The sequence below is a fragment of the Gossypium hirsutum genome, chromosome D11 (assembly GCF_007990345.1).
Source record: "Gossypium hirsutum isolate 1008001.06 chromosome D11, Gossypium_hirsutum_v2.1, whole genome shotgun sequence".
In the NCBI taxonomy this organism is placed as follows: Eukaryota; Viridiplantae; Streptophyta; class Magnoliopsida; order Malvales; family Malvaceae; genus Gossypium; species Gossypium hirsutum.
The window spans coordinates 28,437,528-28,455,823 of NC_053447.1; the positions used below are offsets into that span (position 1 = coordinate 28,437,528).

The window sequence follows — 18,296 nt, forward strand, 5'->3', positions numbered from 1 at the left end:
CTCAAAGTTCGTTTCTAAATGTTTGATCTTTCAGCAAGTTAAAGCTGAGCATCAAGTACCGTTTGGTTTATTGCAGTCGAATATGATTCCTGAGTGGAAATGGGATAGAGTGACTATGGAGTTTGTGCCGGGATTGCCCTTATCTCCAAAAAAGAAAGATGAAATATGGGTTATAGTTGACAGATTGACGAAATCAGCTTATTTCATTCCAGTACGAATGGACTATTCACTTGATAAGTTAGCTGAGTTGTATATTTCTGAGGTTGCGAGATTGCACATAGTACCTATTTTTATTGTTTCGGATAGAGACCCTGGGTTCACATCACGGTTTTGGAAGAAACTGCAAGATGCACTAGGTACAAAGCTACAATTCAGTAATGATTTTCACCCACAGATGGATGGACAATCCGAACGAGTTATTTAGATACTTGAGGATATGTTACGATGTTCTATTCTTGAGTTTGAAAGCACGTGGGAAAAATATTTGTCGTTGATTGAATTTGCGTATAATAACAACTATAAATCGAGTATTAAAATAGCACCTTACGAAGCTTTATACGGTCGCAAATGCCAAACACCTCTGTACTGGACCAAACTTAGTGATAATAAAATTCACGGGGTCGATTTGATTAAAGAGACTGAACAGAAAGTGAAAGTGATTCATGATAGTTTGAAAGCAACGTCAGATCGTTAGAAATCATACGCAGACTTGAAACAAAAAGATATTGAGTTTCAGATTGGGGATCGAGTGTTTTTGAAAGTATCTCCGTGGAAGAAAATACTTAGATTTGGCAGAAAAGGAAAGTTAAGTCTGAGATTTATCGGGTCGTATGAAATTATCGAGCGTATCGGGCTAATTGCTTATAGATTGTTATTGCCACCTGAATTAGAAAGGATTCATAATGTATTTCATGTATCGATGCTTCGACGATATCGATCCAATCCCTCACATGTGTTTTCCCCGTCTGAGATTGAGATTCAGTCTGATATGACATACGAAGAAGAACCGATTCGAGTTTTAGATCGTGAGGTTAAAGAACAGAGAAATAAGAAAATTTCTTTAGTGAAAGTCTTATGGCATTGACACGGGGTTGAAGAAGCTACGTGGGAGCCCGAGGATGCTATGAGAGAACAATATCCAAACCTATTCATTGGTAAGATTTTCGAGGACGAAAATCCCTAAGGGGGGAGAGTTGTAGCAGCCTGGTTTTAGCTAAATCAAAACAGTGGTTTCGGAACCACAAATCTGAAGTCGTAAAATTATTGTAATATTACTTCCAGTATTTGCAGCATGTTATTTGATATGTGTGAAAATTTCGTGAGCTAATTTTATCGTTTAATTGCTCAATTTGAAAAAAAAGACTTAATCGCGTAAAATGTAAAAGTTGCATTCTGCTTGTTAATGGTATTAAATAGCTATGGAATATTAAATTATAGGTCCTTATGTTATAATTAAACCATAATTAAATTGAGTGGACATTAATGGGCATAATATCATGAAATTTGATGGTTTTTCATTAAGGTTAATTTAGTAAAATGATAAATAACATAAGTTAAATAAAACAAAAGCTAAAATTTGGTGTTCATCTTCTTCCTTAACCTAAAATAAGAGAGGAATACACCATTTTTGAGCTTTAAAAGGTTCGGCCATAGTTCCTTATGCATGGTATGTATTTTTTACTCGGTTTTTGATGATTTCTATGTTTTTGTAATCGTTGCAGCTCCATCTAGCTAGCCTGTACCTTTAATTTTGAATTTTTTAAATATTTTGAGAGTTGCCATTGTTGAATATATGTGTTCTTTGATGTTTAATGTTGAAATATGAAAGCTTGATGATAGTTTTACATATTTTGTAAAGTAATTTTTGACAAAAAAAGTCAAATAGAGATTAAATTGAGAAATGTGTAAATTGAGTGGTTGAAATGTGAAATAAATGCAAATTTTGGGCTGCTAAGGACCTCTAATAAATTCGGCTAAGCATGAGTGTATTGAAATTTTGTGTAATTTGTGATTTTGTGAAATAAGGACTAAATTGAATAAATGTAAAAATTTAGGGGCTAAAGTGAAAAAATGTCCAAATAGATATTTTTGAATGAAATTGAATGAATAGGTGATTAAATGAGCTAAATTTGAATTCATATAGATCAAGAAAGAAAGAAATCAGACTTAGATCGAGGGAAATCAAAAATTGACGAGTAGTCGATCCGATCTGTTCATCGTATATACGAGGTAAGTTCATATGCAAATAAATACCTTTAAATTGATTTATATATGTTTATTTTTTATTGAATTACATTGGATGTTGAATATTTGAATACGAGAAAGTATCAACTGAATGACGATGTTCGAAATCCCTGTACGAACCATAGGAATAGTATAGGATATGTATGTCATGACATTAGGATTCCGAGGTGTGATCTAGTGTAAGACCATGTCTGGGACATTGGCATCGTATATGATTTCGTGGAAGACCCTGTCTGAGACAGTGGCATCGATATATTATAACATGTAAGACCATATCTGGGATATGGCATTGTACGAGCTTTATGTACTATTCGAGTATCCTTATCAATTCCAAACAGTTCAACAGGCAATGTTGAGAAGCAAATGAATATGAGAATGAGTAATCAATTCAGGTATGTATGATGTTATATGAAAATTGAAAGGTTAAGGTAAGTAATGCTTATGAATCATTAACAAGTGAGTTCGATGAGGAATGTGATATTTATACATGTGATTAGCCATGATTTTTCATTGATGAGTTGGTTATATTTACTTCATGTATTATAAGTTTATTTGTATATGGCTTGCTAAACTTTTAAAGCTTATTGTGTTTATTGTTCATTATTTTATAGATTATCGAAGCTAGTTCAGACTCGGGGATTGTCGGGAAACGTCATCACACTATCGATCATCTTGTTGGTACTTTTGAAGCTTTGTATATATGGTATATGGCATGTATAGGCTAATGAACTTTTGGTATGTTTTGAATTGTAATTCTAGCCATGTGAGTTGGCTTGGAAATGGTATATCTTGTGTGATGGATGAGGGCAATTCAGTTTGTGTGATGATAAGATGTTGTCCAAATTGGTGCTTAATTGCTGTCCATTTTTTAGCATATTAATGCTGTCCAAATTAGTGCTTAAATGCTTTCCATTTTTTAGCATATTAGTGCTGTCCAAATTAGTGCTTAAATGTTGTCCATTTTTTTTGAGCATATTAATGCTATCCAAATTGATGCTTAATTGCTGTCCATTTTTGAGTATATTAATGCTGTCCAAATTGGTACGTAAATGTTGTCCAAATATTTGTGAATTAATGATGTATGAATGTGGCAAATCAAAGCTGTCCAAAACAAGACATGTTTCCTATGGTTACCTAGTGTAAATGCTTGTTTAATTGGAGTATAAATGTAGTCCAAAACGAGGTAGGTTACCTATGTTTTATCTTATTTTACATGCTTATTGTCCAAATGTGTTGTCATTTATGTGGTTTTATTTAACTAACTAAGCTGTTCAAATGTGTTGTTTTCACTGACCAGTTGTGATGCTGTTATGCTGCTATATTGTGTAATTTAGTTGCTATCCAAATGGAGGAAAACTTATTGACTTAAATGCTATATGTTGCTGCTGTTTATTGAATTAACTGCGAAATGTTAAGTGCTGCTCAAAAAAAGAGGGATTGTCTGAATGCTGAAATTTCGACATTTATCTTTTGATTATAATGTGTCTCGCTGGGTTAGTATGGCTTGGTATGCGAATGTGCATAGGTTTATAAAATAGAATGGTTAGTAATTTGTTAATGAAATAAATGTATGCAAATGGGTGCTTTGGCATATGCTTAGTATATGAAATGTAATGATATATGCTTTAATATATTTTAAGTATTCGAATGACATGAATTTGATGGTAATGAAATGGTTGAATTTCGAAGCATGATTTGAAAATGTGATTTAATTAGTAAAACATGTTTGTTTAAATTAGCTATGTGTTTTAATTATGTGTTTTATTGATATGGTTAAATATTGAAATAAAGTTCGATTATGTGAAATGATTAGTAAGGCATGATTGATTTTTGGTTGGCTATGAGAATCTAATATGCGAATTTGATTTATGTGAATAGGAGAATTATGGCTAATTGAGTTTAGAAAATTTTGTAAAGAAGTGGATATAAATTTGTGCATGAAATGTAATAAATGATTGTGCTTAACTATGTTTTGTTCGGTAATGCCTCGTAACCCTAATCCGGCGACGGATATAGGTTAGGGGTGTTACAACCAAAACCTAAAAAATATTTACAATAATTTCAAAGATTCAACATGGTATATAATAGAAATATCAAATCTATAAGATCTGAAAAATGAATCAATCCAAAAATAATAGAGACTCAATTCATTCGAAAAAGAATAGAAACTTAATCAATTCCCAATGATTCAACATGACGAGGCTCGAATGCCACTTGTTAGAATCGTAAATCAAGATATGATATAAAACTTAAAAAATCATAAATCAGGATTTATCATGTCAAATCATAGAGAATAAAACGATAACAGAACTAGATACGGTAGCATACCTGAATCCATGGATTTCTTGAAATTTTCTAGATCTTGGAGTTTTGATCTTCCAAATTAGCACATAAGAAATTTAGATAATATTTGCTCTCTCTTTCCTAAGGATGAGATATTAAAAAAGTTGTATATTTAATTTGGGGACCATAATCCTACTATATATAACTTTGGCACATTAGCCCGTCATTAATTAGAAACTAATTACTAGAGTATCTACACATATTTGATCCATACTTTATTTAATAATTAAAACCTATTAAACCTTAACCAAATTAAATCACTTTTAATTTAGGCTAACCTATCATAATAATAAATAATAACATGTATTACCCTTATTATTGTGATGTCCATATTTTCCAATTATTACATAATTTTTTATTTTAATACAAAGAGAGCACTTCCCTAAGATGAAGTTGATCCACCAATCTATTAAAAGAGATGCTAAATATATCCTAACTTAAAATTTTAAAAAAAAAAGTTGAAAAATAAATCAGGACCAAATAGGATCCAAACTTAAGAAAAGCCTTAAACAAAGTACATCTTTGGATAGGTCTTTAAAGTAGAAAAATGGAAAAACAAGATGAAGGGTCAAGTTTGTGATGATTGTCGGCTAATGAGTTCTGGGAGGAAAATGTGCGAAAGAAATGTCTGTAGGAAGTACAAAGTATATGAAAAGTTGGCATGATAGTGATACAATCCCCAAGCGCCTTTTTTTTTTATGGTTATTTAATAATATATTTTTATTTTTTAATTTTACAATAAATTTATATGGATTAAAAATTTTATACGTTCCTCTGGGGATATGCTTAATTGAGCTTTAGGTATCCTGCAATCAGACACAAGGATTTAGAACATCCGTCTTTAGTAATAAGACTAATGACAGCACAATTTCCAATTTTTATATTCATGTTTAGTCTGGTTGCAAGTTAAAGTCCATCTCTTAAATCCGTATAATTCTGCTTCAAGGCTTGTGGCTTTTGGGATGTAATGGTTTATTCCACTGATCCACCTTCCATTAGAATCAAGGATAGTAAGTTTATTTGATTGGAAAATCCTCCTACAAAATACACCCAACATGCACAGGTGCAGCTTGGAAATAAATAAATGAATCTATGAATTTTGGGTGCCACAACTTGCACAAATTGTTTGCCAGAGTGAAAAAATGGCTAGTAATATATAGAAAGAAAGCCATATATATCATATATACATGTATTCTTGTTTATCAGTGAAGTACAGCAGCAAAAAGCACTAGTATAAAAAAGATAGAGGAGAAAGAAAAGCTTTAAATATAGATGGAAATATCAAATGTAGGCAACACCAATCTCTGGTGTTGCATGTCCATGAAGGGACAAGAGGCAAACTACAAGGGCCATGGTGATGGAAATAGCAGCTGAAGTCACAGCATTAAAAGTTGCAGAGAATCGCCTCTCTTGCAGATCCCACAGCGTCCTAACAAACAATCCCAAGCCATCAATCACCACCGCCAGCACCACCGCCATCTTCTAAAACAAAATTGTCAAGGGGTTACAAAAGAGAGGCTTTTATATTGATGGGAAACTCTCTTTCGGCTAGATAAAAAATGAGTTATAAATGACACTTCGACAGTGTTATTTTGCAGCTGAAGAAAAAGAGGGTTAGTAGGTAAAAACCGTAAAGGCCGAAGGGATGGAGTGATGGAGACTACCGTCATTTTCCATGGCTTTTTCACGAAAAGGTTAAATAAGGCGGCAGCTTCCGCGTTGCTTCCCATTTTCACCTGCGCTACCATTTTACTATTTGGGAGCATATGGTTAATAGAACAATGGAGCTCCATACAGTCTATTTCCTTACAAGATACATGATTTTTAATAGCAAGAAATGAAAAGAAAAAAAACTATATTAATTGGGATTGTTAACCACATTGAGGCGAGCCAATTGGATCTTTTTTTCCCTTCTTGTATGGGATTTTTGCTTCATCATTCTTGTGATTCATACCCTGTCTTAAAAGTCGATGTCTTGGCTAAGGATGATCATATTTCTTGTCCCCCCCCCCCTTTATTTTCTTGATAATAATACAGGCTGAATAATATCATTCTCTCAAAAGTCTACATTTTGTAATGCTGATTTGCTATTAGTCATGTTAATTTGATTATTACTTCAATGATACTTTATACCATGCTGATTGCCAAAATCATCTGAAGCTTTGTAATAGGAGGGGCTTGAATCCTCCTATTTAAAAAATAGACCATTACAGCATTGTCGGGAGGGGTATCACAAATCCCAAAGGATTAGTCTTTCATGGACAAGGAAAATACCTTAGTTATACCCAAACAAAAAGACACTATTACAAAGCATGTAAAAGTTACATGTAACTTACAAGGAAGGTGATATCTAGCATCAGCTCAAGAGAAAAATAAATAAATAAAGAAGGGGAGGCTTTGCCATGCATGCTCATGAATCAATTATGATCATCATTCATCAAGGAAAAACAACCATCTAAACAGCTTCAAATGTTTGGCCTATAATTGTTGCCCAGATCTTTTGCTTAACTGAGCAAGAAAAAGATAATGGCAACAAGAGATTAGATGACTGAAAATGTGCATAAGATCGTGATTTTCAAACTTGAGACTTTACCTGCATCTGTCTAGCCATTGAAGGTAGCCACCTCTCTCCCCTAATCCTTTTCAGTTCCGTGATCCTGGCTTCCTCTCTCTTGGCTCTTTCTTTGGCTGTTGCTTCTTTAGCTTCTAATCTAGCTAACGATCTCTGGCTTGCATCTCTTGCTGCAGCCAATATATCTTTTCCATCAACAGCTATGGACCGTAGTTGTCGTCTGAACTGCATACCACCATGTAGCCAAATATAAATTAAGAGGAATAATACAAAGTAAAAAGGGGGAGAAAAGAGTTAACAGAAACAAAAGAGATCCAGACAACAAGCGGACCTCTTTCGAGTTCTCATCAATCCCTCTTCTGGGAAGAAGTTTTGGTTTCTTTCGGGGTCCTTGAATTTCATCTGACAGCAAACAAATAACTCTCAAACCTCAAATACCATAACGTAGATAACCCTTCCGAGAGCTAGCTCAGAAGATAAGAGCAAATGCACAAACACATTGCAATATCAACACCAATCCAGTATCCTGTAATAACAGTTCAAATTTATTCAAAAGCAATAGGTAGAATCCCTTTGAAAAGTTTCATTAGTAACCTAAATAGGCTGCCCTTTTTTCCCATTCACTAAACTCTGAATCTAGAACCAATCATTTGAGACTAATGTAGTAGCAAAAGAAACAAGGAAAGAAAAGGTTGAACAATGCAGACTGTAAAAACATTTCTCCAATTGCAGCAAGAGATGAAAATGAGGCAAAGAGGTACTCACCTACGTGGTCAAATACTATCCCAGGAGTAGAATTTTTAAATAAACGAACTCCACTTTCATTTACCACGCTATCAGCATCTGAGACATTACAGGCATCCTTCACTATCACTAAGTGCTTCTCTAACATGTTATCCAAAAGCTTTTGTGCCTGCTTATGACTTTGTGAGTTAGCAAACAAAACAAAATAGCACTTGATATATATGATTTAAACATTATGAATTGAAAATTACTAAAACTGAGTCCTTTTAAGTTGTAGAACTGATCTGAAATACCTCCATTAAAGTTCCTTCGAAGAAAATTAGACTTTCCGGCAGTGCACTCAAATTTGATGCCAAATTATGGTGAAAAAAAATGAGTCTTATGGAAACTATCAATCCAATAAACATGATTCAACACTCGACATGGAATCTAAGAGTTCATATTTTTTTGAAGTAGATATTAATCCAATTATTTGCAAAATTACCCAGATAAGCTAATGCTAAAACAACAAAGATAGAAACATGGAAAAAGGTTGGGAACCTTGAGTTGGTAGTTTTTAAGCTTCTGGGGGTGCTTTCTCTGATCTATTTCATCAGCTTTATCAACATAATCATCTGTATCTGGGGTTGAATTTGAAACGAGGTTGTTTCTTGTTGTTTGTGTTGTTACAGTGGAGCTGTTGGAACCGTTAGCAGTGAAAGTGGCGGTAGTGGTTGCGGCTATAGATTGAATGGCAGCTTTCCACTCGGCGTCCCCGTCTTCTTCGCTGCTGCTGCTGCCGCCGCCGCTACTGGTTGGTCTTGCCATTGCTAAACCCGCAATCATCACCGTTGGAATATAACCCCTGTGGGATAAATAATTGGACTCTTTTAGGCTTGCTTTGTTCTATCCATGTAGGCCAAGCCTGGCTTAAATTTTTGACAAAATGGGCCTAAGAATTAATCTAAATGCATGGACTTTTTTAGAATTTTAATGATAAGAATCCTTTGACTTTAAATTACATGTTTCAATGGATCTAATTTTACTTTTGAATTGCCATCACCAAATCATTTGAATTTAATTTTGTTGCCCACTTTGGTTACGTTCCACTCTGAAAATGCTATTTAGTTTATTTTAATTAAAAGTTAAATTAAATTATTTAGCTCAATTCTTATAATAATTTATTCTCATATTGCTTAATAAACTTAAAACTTAAAGTGATATTACTTAAAATTAAGATGGTTTGTGGGTTCTATGCTTAGGAAAAAAACTGTTTAAAAAATATAAATTCTAAATTGTGAAATTGGTTTTTAATTTAATATTAACAAAAGGACTTAAATTTTGAAATTTAAAAGTAAAATAAATTAATTTTTTTAAAATAAAAATAGGGAGAGTTAAAAATCAATTTTTTTGGTTTTAATTCTGCTAGTTATTCAATCAAAACCCAAATTTATCATTAAAAATTGTTCCCAACAACATTTGCAAATCACACGTAATTGTAAAGCTTGATCTTTTCTCTCTTTCTTTCAGAGATAAAAAAATATTAAGCTTTCAAAGTCGACTAAATTAGGCTTAAGAGTCCCTTTTTTTTTTAATTAGGTCTTTAGGCTATTTTTTTTATTTAGCGAAATAGGCCGTTTTTAAGTTGAACGCGCTTTTCCTTTCTCTCTCCTAAAAACTCTAATCATTTATAATATTTTTAAGGTTAGTGTTAGAGCTTGGTGTATATTTTAGGGTTTATAGTTTTTTGAAAGGCTTTAGGGTTTAAAACTGCGAAAGTTCATAGCTAGATTTAAGGGGTTGGGGCTGTGATAACACGCCTCAGAACACATACATTTCATATGTCATGGCGGGATAAGACCATCACCTCAGAAACCCATCGTGGGGAAATCTAGTTTTGAGGTAATAATGCTTGATACGATTAGGGGGTCGAAGTTTAGGTGGAGGTCCCAGTCGCCGACCGTGATACGGTCATGGGTTCTAATATAACCGGGGGGACAGGTGATAGTCGTTATGCAATCAGGTGTTCAAGCTTTTTGGATACCCCCAAACGATGCCCTATATATACCATATATAAGATTGAGACCATAATCATACGAAAAAAATCTGGGAACTTCCAGTGTAATCAACGTAAATTTTTTCTCTATTTCCAAACAGCCGGTATCTTTGACCTTTCATTCTTATCTGAAAGCTGACACCGAGGTGGACACAAAAGGGCTCTCAGGTGGAGAGCAGATGTTCCGGCACAGTAGAGGTCAAACTCAGGTCGGCGCGACAGTGGTTGTAGTTACTAATAGCTTGTTTAATAACGACAATAGTCATCGCCCTTAAAAGAGCATCACCTTTACTTCACCACAATAGTTGCTACTCGCTTCAGAGTCTTCTTGCGTCCACAATGGTGCCGAACTTTGAATAAGAAGGAAGGTTAAAGGTACTGGTTGCATGGAAATGGAGAAAACGGTAGTCGCCACCAAACCCACGACTGCAGTAGGAACAGGCAACCACCATCGACATCATATTTGGTACTGTGGCCCGACACATCTCCTTGTACAACATGGATAAGACGACAGATCCCCAACTTGGTTTTTCACATTTATTGAAGTCCACTAGATGTAGTAGTCACCTTACGTGCATCAAATTTGAGATTTTTCAGGCATTAAAATGCCCCTGATTAACCTCAAGATGAATGCTCAGGCGTATTATTCTATAATCTCCTCCGTTGGGTCTTCAGGGAGCTCGTCAAAATTATCCTTCAACTAGTTGATCGATATCCGACCACCTTTAAACTTGTCTGGGACCTTCCCTAACAGTGCTCTGCAGATGTCCACTTTACCCGAAACGACTGCTAATCCCGTGATGACTGACCCATCCATCGGCAGACCGAGTTGTAGCGTTACGTCCTTGACTGTGATTGTACACTCGTTGCATGAAAGGTGTAAAGTGTGTGTTTCGAGCCTTCATCTTTCCACCAACATGCTGATTAGTGTAAGATTGAGTTTGCAACCCTTGGTCATGTGAGACGTATGCAAGAATCCAGCCTCTTATAAGTGGCCACGAATTTTAGGGATCGCAGCATTTCCCATATTATGAATGAAGCCCTCTAGAACATGATCACCCGCCTATTTACACAATAAAAAAAATTCAAATTAAAAAACCAATTAATTTTAACATAATTGAAAATAACGAAATTTAAAATTTCGTCCTACCATTACTGCTTGGACAGCGAAAATATGCTTGTTGTCAAAGCGGATTAGAGAGGCGATCATTTGTGAGAAATCGATTTGAATGAATAAAACACGGGATAATTAAAAAAATATTTTTAAATGAAAATATCAAAATATTTAAAATGAGAGAGTTGAGAGAAAGATGTGAATTGAAAAAAATGAAAATTGAGAGATATTTATAAGGTAAAAAAAAGTTACCATTGGAAAATTTTAGTCTTTTGTACCATTAGAGCGACAACATTCAAGAAACAGTTCCCTTTCTCTCTCTTTAAAATGACCTATTTCACTAAATAAAAAAAAAGCCTAAAGAAGTAATTAAATAACAAAATCGGCTTTTAAGCCTAATTTTGCCTTCAAAGCCATGTTAACGCTTCGACCAAAAAATATTTGTGTTAAGAGAACAAAAGACAGTGGTGCATAAAATCGTATAAATCAACAAGTACAAAATCTATTGACTTTGATCCTTCGTTGAATCAAACACGTGTAAATATTAATCCAACTTAGTTTATAAAACCCTAAAAAATTGAGTTCATAAGCAGCCAAAACCTAATGCTTCGTGGTCATCTCAACAGAAATCCATAATATTTTAACAATCATTCCAAAAATAATAAAAATTCAATTAATTTTTAATGATTCCACGTAACTTAACTCTCATATCACTTGTTAAATCCTTAAAATTTTATATAAAATATTATAAATTAAGATTTATCATGTTAGATCATTAATAAAAAGAATTAAATGCAAAAGTTTACATGAATTCATCGATATCTTGAAATATTTTTATGAGAAAGTAAGTCTTTCTTTTTTGAAGATAAAATGTCAAAAAAGTTATCTATATATAATTTGAAGACTTTAATCATAATATATAACTTTTGCACAATTAGAAGTTAATTTTTAAAATATTTGAGCCATATTTTATTTAATATCATTAATTTTCATTTAAATTAACATTTTATAATTGTAAGTAATTGTTCTAACTCGCAGATCAGCTAGAAATAGCAATTATGTACCATTTCTTTTAGTTGATTTCTAACCAAAAATGTTATTCTTGACATTCTTCATTGCGGTGGGTTAAAAGTACATTTTCATTGTAGAAATGATGAATAATATTTTGCTTTTACAATCAAAAGTTACGTGTTTTTGTAGAAGTGGAAATTATCAAAATATTTTTATTTATATTAATTATTTAAAAATTATATAAAAAATTATATTATATATTATTATATTTAACTTTTTAAAATATTTTACATATCATCAATTCTATAGATAATTTATATTAATTACTTAAAAGGTATTTAAAATTTATATTTCATGTATCATTATATTGAAGTATTTAATCATATAGCTTATTCTTTTTTTTTTACCTTCTACAATCATGTCTAAAAAAGACATTTTAACTTTCAATCACAATTTTTAACAACAATAAAAAAAACTTAAAGTAGGTAAAATCTTATTATAAGGGAGCGATTGGTACTTTCCATCTTATTATTTTAATTGAATGTGATTCTTTGTAATGTGAATGTTGAGAATATTACTTTATAATGTTTGATATATATTAAAAAATACTAAATAAAATATCCACAAAGATAATATTGATGTTTTTAAATATTATTTAAGAATATTTTAATTAATACTTTTAAAATTTTCATGTCAATGGACAAGAAAAACATTTCAGATTTTTTTATAATCGAAGTTTCTTTAGGATTTTCTTTATTACGCTCTATTTATTTTTCTTGCATGTAATATATAAGTATGTATATTTCAGATGGCTAAAACATTTTATAAGTTATCGTATTCTTCACAAATTTGGAAATTAGTCTTTATATTTTTGTTTCCAAAATTTTAGTCTTTCTATTTTTTAGATTTTAAGATTTAAATTTAATTATTAACACTGTTAATTTTTTTTAATTTATTGGTGTGATATTTTGAAATAAAAAATACTTATTTAATAGCAATATAACAAAAATTACATTATAATAAATCAAAGTTTAACAAAATAATTTTAATAATATAAACAACTAAGTATAAATTTTAAAATCTAAAAAATAAAAAAAACTTAAATTCTTAAAAAATAAATTTAAACTAATAATATATTTTAAACTTTTCAAAAAAACCATGCGAATATATAATTGTGTACTGAGAGAGAAATATAATAATGCATATGTGCAGAGGTCCCCTGTTGTCTCTCCCTCTCTACTATTCCTGTTTGAATATGTCAAATCAGAGTTCATCTTTCAATCTGTCTTCCATTGTAACAAACTTGAGTAGGACGAGAAAGCTGTTGCTCCATTTTTTTCTTCTTTGCTTTAAAGTTGATTTTAACAACTTTAAACAGCTAAGAAATTAGGACCGGTTAAAATAGGCTCTTAATATACTCTCGTTTTCGCATATTTAAAATTTAATCTATTTTTTTATTTAAAAAAATTTAATTTTATATATTTTAAATTTAGAATTGTTATTAATTATTAAAATTATTCTAAATTTAGGTCGATTCCTTTTGTTACATAATTATTGAGTAATTCTTTTTAAATATCACACCAATAAATTTAATTAAAAAATTTAACGATGTTATTAATTGGATCTGAATTTTAAAATCTTAAAAGTATATAAACTAAATTCTTAAAAATAAAAATAGAAAAACTAAAATCCAAATGTATGAAGAGTATAAAGACTTAAGCATATTTTAATCGAGTAATTTATAATTCAGGTCACTTAATTTAACATTAACTGTGTATTTAGTTCACCGAATCTTAGATTATATTCCATAAGAAGAAAAAGAAGAAAAAGTTATTACCTCTTTTTTCAATTGATTCTTCAAAAGTATGTTCTTCTCTTTTTTTTTTCTAATTTTATTTTTTATATGCATATTTAATCATTTACATAGTTAGTCGGGTGGTTAGTCAAACTAATTCAGTTGCTACAGTTACCTATTGATCCTAGACCCCTATAAATAGTAAAGCGTTACTATGTAATTTTCTTATTGCCTACATATCCGATTGGCTATTCCATCCGGCTCTCTTTTTCCATTTTCCAATTCCTGCCCTCCTTCATATTCTCCTTCACTTTCTTGCCATATTTCAGATTTTCTTATTCATCTTCTCCCACAGATCTGTAATTTTTTCTTCTTCTGTTCCCATATTTCAAGTAATTATTTTCTTTGATTTTTCCATTCTTTTTAACATTTCTATTCTGTGTTTTTTGTCGGTTTTTTAGCCATGGTTCTCGAGGTAAGCTATTCAATTTTAGATTCCTCTTTTGATCTCCTTCTTCTAAATTATCAATTATTTTAGTATTTTTTTCTTCTTTTTTCGTTACTCAAAAGGGTTTTGTTGATTTTTCTTTTTTGGTTTTCAATTTTCAAATCGGTCAATTAGGCTACTATGATATGCATTGATAACTCAGAATGGATGCGAAACGACGATTATTCTCTGTCTCGATTTGAAGCACAAACAAGAGCTCATAGGCTAGGCCAGAAGAAGGATGTACTTGTTTTACGTTTTGAAACAGTATGTTCCTAATCATTAAGCAGTGTTTTCTGTTGCGTACCATTTTGTTTTACCTTGAATTGTGTTTGATTATATTTTCTTTGATAAGGTTCAAACTGTTGAAGAACAAGTCAGAGCTTCTGCTGAACACAAATTGGCAGTTGCTAATCAGAGTATCACTGTCGGTTTCTTCGATAATAATACAAGGTAAATTGGGTTGTTTGTTGAGCTATAGTTTATTGCATGGAGCACAAGCAGTTTCAAGAGTGTTTTGACTCATGCTCTTAAGTAAATTTTTGTGATTTTATCGACAGTGCTGAAGATCGTAGGGAGTATTTAGGGTCCCTCTTGTGGGAGTGTAAGAAAGAGGAAGTTGCTCCCGTGTGGGATGATGATGCAGTTTACTGGAGAAATTCAATGCATTTACTTTTATTGATCTGTTTATGTTTTTTTTTGTTGAAAAACCAATGATGATGAGTAATGGATGTTTGGTTCTGGAACATCTTGTTTGAAGAAATTGTAATGACAGTTGAAGAGGATGTGAGAGGAGACATTGATGTGATGATTTTGCAATTATATATTTGTCATTGAACCATATTTGACTATGATCTTAAGTTTTGGTGCTAAATCGTCGTTGGTACAACAGTCTAATAGATTTCTACTTCAAATTAGACTGTGTTCCTAGTTTGGATTGTTTGTCACTTTTAGAAGGAAATCTGATTATAAGCATAGAACATATGTGCAGACCTTGAGAGAAAATTGCAAAATTTTACTGCTGTATACTTCCTTGGCCTCAAAGCAGATGGTTAAAATGCTTAAAACCCCTACAATTTAATCCTTGAAATTGTTGAGTTTACGATTTTCCTTTGAAATGATTGGAAAGTTAGGCTATCTAAATTTTAGTTCTGACAAAATTCTTTTATTTTTTCTATTAAATACTTCTTTCAGCTCATGGTGACAAATTTGCTGCGAAAAGAATGAGAAGGCTGACCCAAAGGAGAGCTGTTGATTATACTAGTACTGTTGTGCGATATATGCAGGTATTTTTTCATGTTTAGTTGTTTTCATAAGCGTTTTTTTCTATATCTTTCTATAAGTTGTTGCATGGTCAGAATGGTGAATCTGATTAACATGGATGCTTATGTTTGTTCTTAGGTGGCTTAAATGTCTCTTTATTATTGTGGTTGTTGGCCTTCTCTTTATCAATACGGGCGTTGATTTCTCTATCATAGAAATCAGTTTGCTTTTTTCTTCTGCAGCCTTTTGCTCAAGTTTATTATTCAATGTACTTGGCTGCTATATTTTAAAGTTTATAAAGGCCTGTAGCACTATTATAGCCATAATTGTATCTTTATGATAGCTTAACTTATGAAGTTGTGTTTCAAATTGCTGCTAGAAAATCCATTAATATAGAGGTAAAATGACTTGGTCTTGCTTGACATTGATGTATGGTGTTAAGATGTTCTTTTTTTGCTTCATGGGAAAAATAAGTTGATGTCTTTTTATGTCATATTTTTCCTAGTTGCTAAGAGTAGCTCCTCTTTATCATAGTTGTATGCTTGTTGAATCATATTGAAATGCTAGATACTTAACTGACTGAACTTGTTTGAATGTAGGAACTACAGTTCCATCAAACACCACTACTGCAATTCTTGCTGCTCCCAATTTGTCGAATCCCATGGCTACAGTTGTTGGTGCTGCTTCAAACCCATTGTCCAATCCCATAGTTTCAATGGTAGACGGTGTATCCTCCAAGGCATTTGTTGAAGTACTGAAAGCAACACCACCTGCTTTGTCAGCATTTTTGGCTGGCTTGCCTTCTATCGAGGGTAATCTTTCAAACTCCTACTACAGTTGTGCATGCTGTAATATCTAATGCTGATGGATATTAACCTATAATCTGTAGTTGAACTTGAATTATGATCCAAAATGCAACATATCAATGATGAAATATGGCGATGCATCTGCTTGAATTTCTCTGTCTAGTTGGCCTTTTAAGTCCCTTCTGATCTGGTATCCTTGGAAAATTATTTGTTTTGCACTCTTGGCATTTTAATATCGTATTAGAATAACTAGTTTATAACTTTGGAGTAATGATTCATTGTAATTTTACCCATTTTTATATATTTCTTTAATTTTTTAATTCATCACAAGGTTCATGCCATAGGGGCAAAGCTAGAATCAAAAAATAAAAAAGAACTTCATTGAGGAAGAAAATTTAGAGAATAAGGTAAGAAAACCAAAAAATATAGCAACTGAGAGAATGTACAGAGCTATGTTTCTCCGACTCTTCATTTTGCTTGAAGTATCCCTTTTTTATACCCCTGTCAGAGTCTTCATTTTTCTTAAAGTATCTGGTTTCAACACCCATGCCCGACGATGAAAGAACCTCTTTGAGAAAGTTATACAATAGATTTTGTTGGAAAATATTTGAAGTGAAATTTTTCATCATAGTTCCTGTCAAGAATACATTAAATGGTATATGTACATGTCCACACACAAAACCATGTTACTTGGGTTCGGGGAAAGTGTCGAATAAGGATATGGGTATGTTTCGGACGTGATCCTTGTTTGATACCCGTGTGGATGCATGTTTGGCCATCGGTATGGGATATGATCCTTAAAGGATTCTTCAAATATACAGAAAAACTTAGAGAAAACTAAATATTTCCATATCTGACACATATTCGTATCTTTATATCCTTATTTTTCAGGGTTTGTTCTTATTTGAATAGCCTTTGTTGTAGCTATTTGCAAAATCCTGGTGATGAACACCTAAGCCTTCAGGTGACAGGGATAGATCCCTAGCCCTAAGGAACTCCCTTACCTATGGTGGGATATATCATATATCCAATTGGCTTGAACACCATATAATTTTAAAGAAAGCGTAGCTAACATCATGTATTGAAATGCAGCAAATGAGAAGTCACCGCAGCTAGATGATGGTGATTCAGGATTTCCTCCCCGTGACGATGATGGTGGTGGAGGTGGCGGGGGAGGTGGTGGGGGCAACTGGTCAGGTGAATTCTTCCTTTTCGGATTCCTCGCGTTTCTAGGCTTCCTAAAGGATAAAGAAAGCGAAGAAGATTACCGGGACAACCGAAGAAGATGATGAGAGATTCTCTACATGTTGATAACATTTTTAAAACCTATATTGCATGTTGTTATTCATGTTATATACTTTTGAGAACCCATTGCATATCGTTCTTCATGATATATTTCTATTTTTGGAACCAATTGCATATTTGAACTATTTGTAGACTTAATTCAAACATGCAAATATATTTAGTTAAAAAAGGACTAAATTAAATATCATCTATACTTATTATAAAGTCTATATTTCTATTCTCGTGACATCAACTCAATCAGTATAGATATAGATAAACAAAAGATGTCACCAACAAAAGATAAACAAAAGATGCAGAATGTAATTCTCAAGTTATATTTTGATTTTAGTAAATTCATATAAGAATATTTTATTATTAAATTATATTTAATAATAATTATTTTAAATTATATAAATTCATATAAGAAAATTTATTATCAATAATTTTATGAAATTATATATTATTAAATTATATGTAATAATAATTATTTTAAATTATACAAATTCATATAAGATAATTTATTAGTTATAATTATTTTAAATTTTATTAAATCATATATTTTAATTAAAATATATTTAATATTAATAATTTCAAATTA

The 18,296-nt window shown here is 32.0% G+C and overlaps 2 protein-coding genes across 8 annotated transcripts; one reads left to right on the top strand and one right to left on the bottom strand.

The window, feature by feature from the left end:
• Positions 1-5,712: 5,712 nt before the first annotated feature.
• On the bottom strand, positions 5,713-8,831 carry LOC107911113 (uncharacterized). 7 transcript variants are annotated; one of them, XM_041103996.1, is made up of 6 exons: positions 8,444-8,831; positions 7,925-8,072; positions 7,491-7,561; positions 7,181-7,384; positions 6,252-6,323; positions 5,713-6,066 (listed from the first exon to the last, which is right to left on the bottom strand). In XM_041103996.1, the coding sequence occupies exons 1-6, from the start codon at positions 8,726-8,728 to the stop codon at positions 5,869-5,871; spliced, it is 978 nt and encodes a 325-aa protein (XP_040959930.1). In that variant the 5' UTR covers positions 8,729-8,831; the 3' UTR covers positions 5,713-5,868. The 7 variants fall into 7 exon arrangements, with proteins under 7 accessions (XP_040959930.1, XP_040959929.1, XP_040959934.1 ...); XM_041103995.1 differs by having other exon boundaries at positions 5,713-6,069; XM_041104000.1 differs by having other exon boundaries at positions 6,217-6,323.
• Positions 8,832-14,089: 5,258 nt separating this feature from the next.
• On the top strand, positions 14,090-17,903 carry LOC107944809 (cleavage stimulation factor subunit 77-like). The gene is made up of 6 exons (XM_016878634.2): positions 14,090-14,217; positions 14,320-14,333; positions 14,481-14,612; positions 14,701-14,798; positions 16,208-16,420; positions 17,507-17,903. Exons 3-6 carry the CDS (start codon positions 14,587-14,589, stop codon positions 17,701-17,703), a joined length of 534 nt encoding a protein of 177 aa, XP_016734123.2. The 5' UTR covers positions 14,090-14,217; positions 14,320-14,333; positions 14,481-14,586; the 3' UTR covers positions 17,704-17,903.
• The last annotated feature ends 393 nt before the right edge of the window (positions 17,904-18,296 follow it).

Excerpts from the sequence above, each read along its gene's own strand:
- LOC107911113 (XM_041103995.1), bottom strand. The coding sequence starts at position 8,728 with ATGATTGCGGGTTTAGCAATGGCAAGACCAACCAGTAGCGGCGGCGGC. Across the intron at positions 7,562-7,924 it reads GATAGTATTTGACCACGTAG|ATGAAATTCAAGGACCCCGA; the intron begins GTGAGTACCTCT and ends GTTTGCTGTCAG. Across the intron at positions 6,070-6,251 it reads AAAAGCCATGGAAAATGACG|AAGATGGCGGTGGTGCTGGC; the intron begins GTAGTCTCCATC and ends ATTTTGTTTTAG.
- LOC107944809 (XM_016878634.2), top strand. The coding sequence starts at position 14,587 with ATGTACTTGTTTTACGTTTTGAAACA. Across the intron at positions 14,613-14,700 it reads TTGTTTTACGTTTTGAAACA|GTTCAAACTGTTGAAGAACA; the intron begins GTATGTTCCTAA and ends TTCTTTGATAAG. Across the intron at positions 14,799-16,207 it reads TTCTTCGATAATAATACAAG|GAACTACAGTTCCATCAAAC; the intron begins GTAAATTGGGTT and ends GTTTGAATGTAG.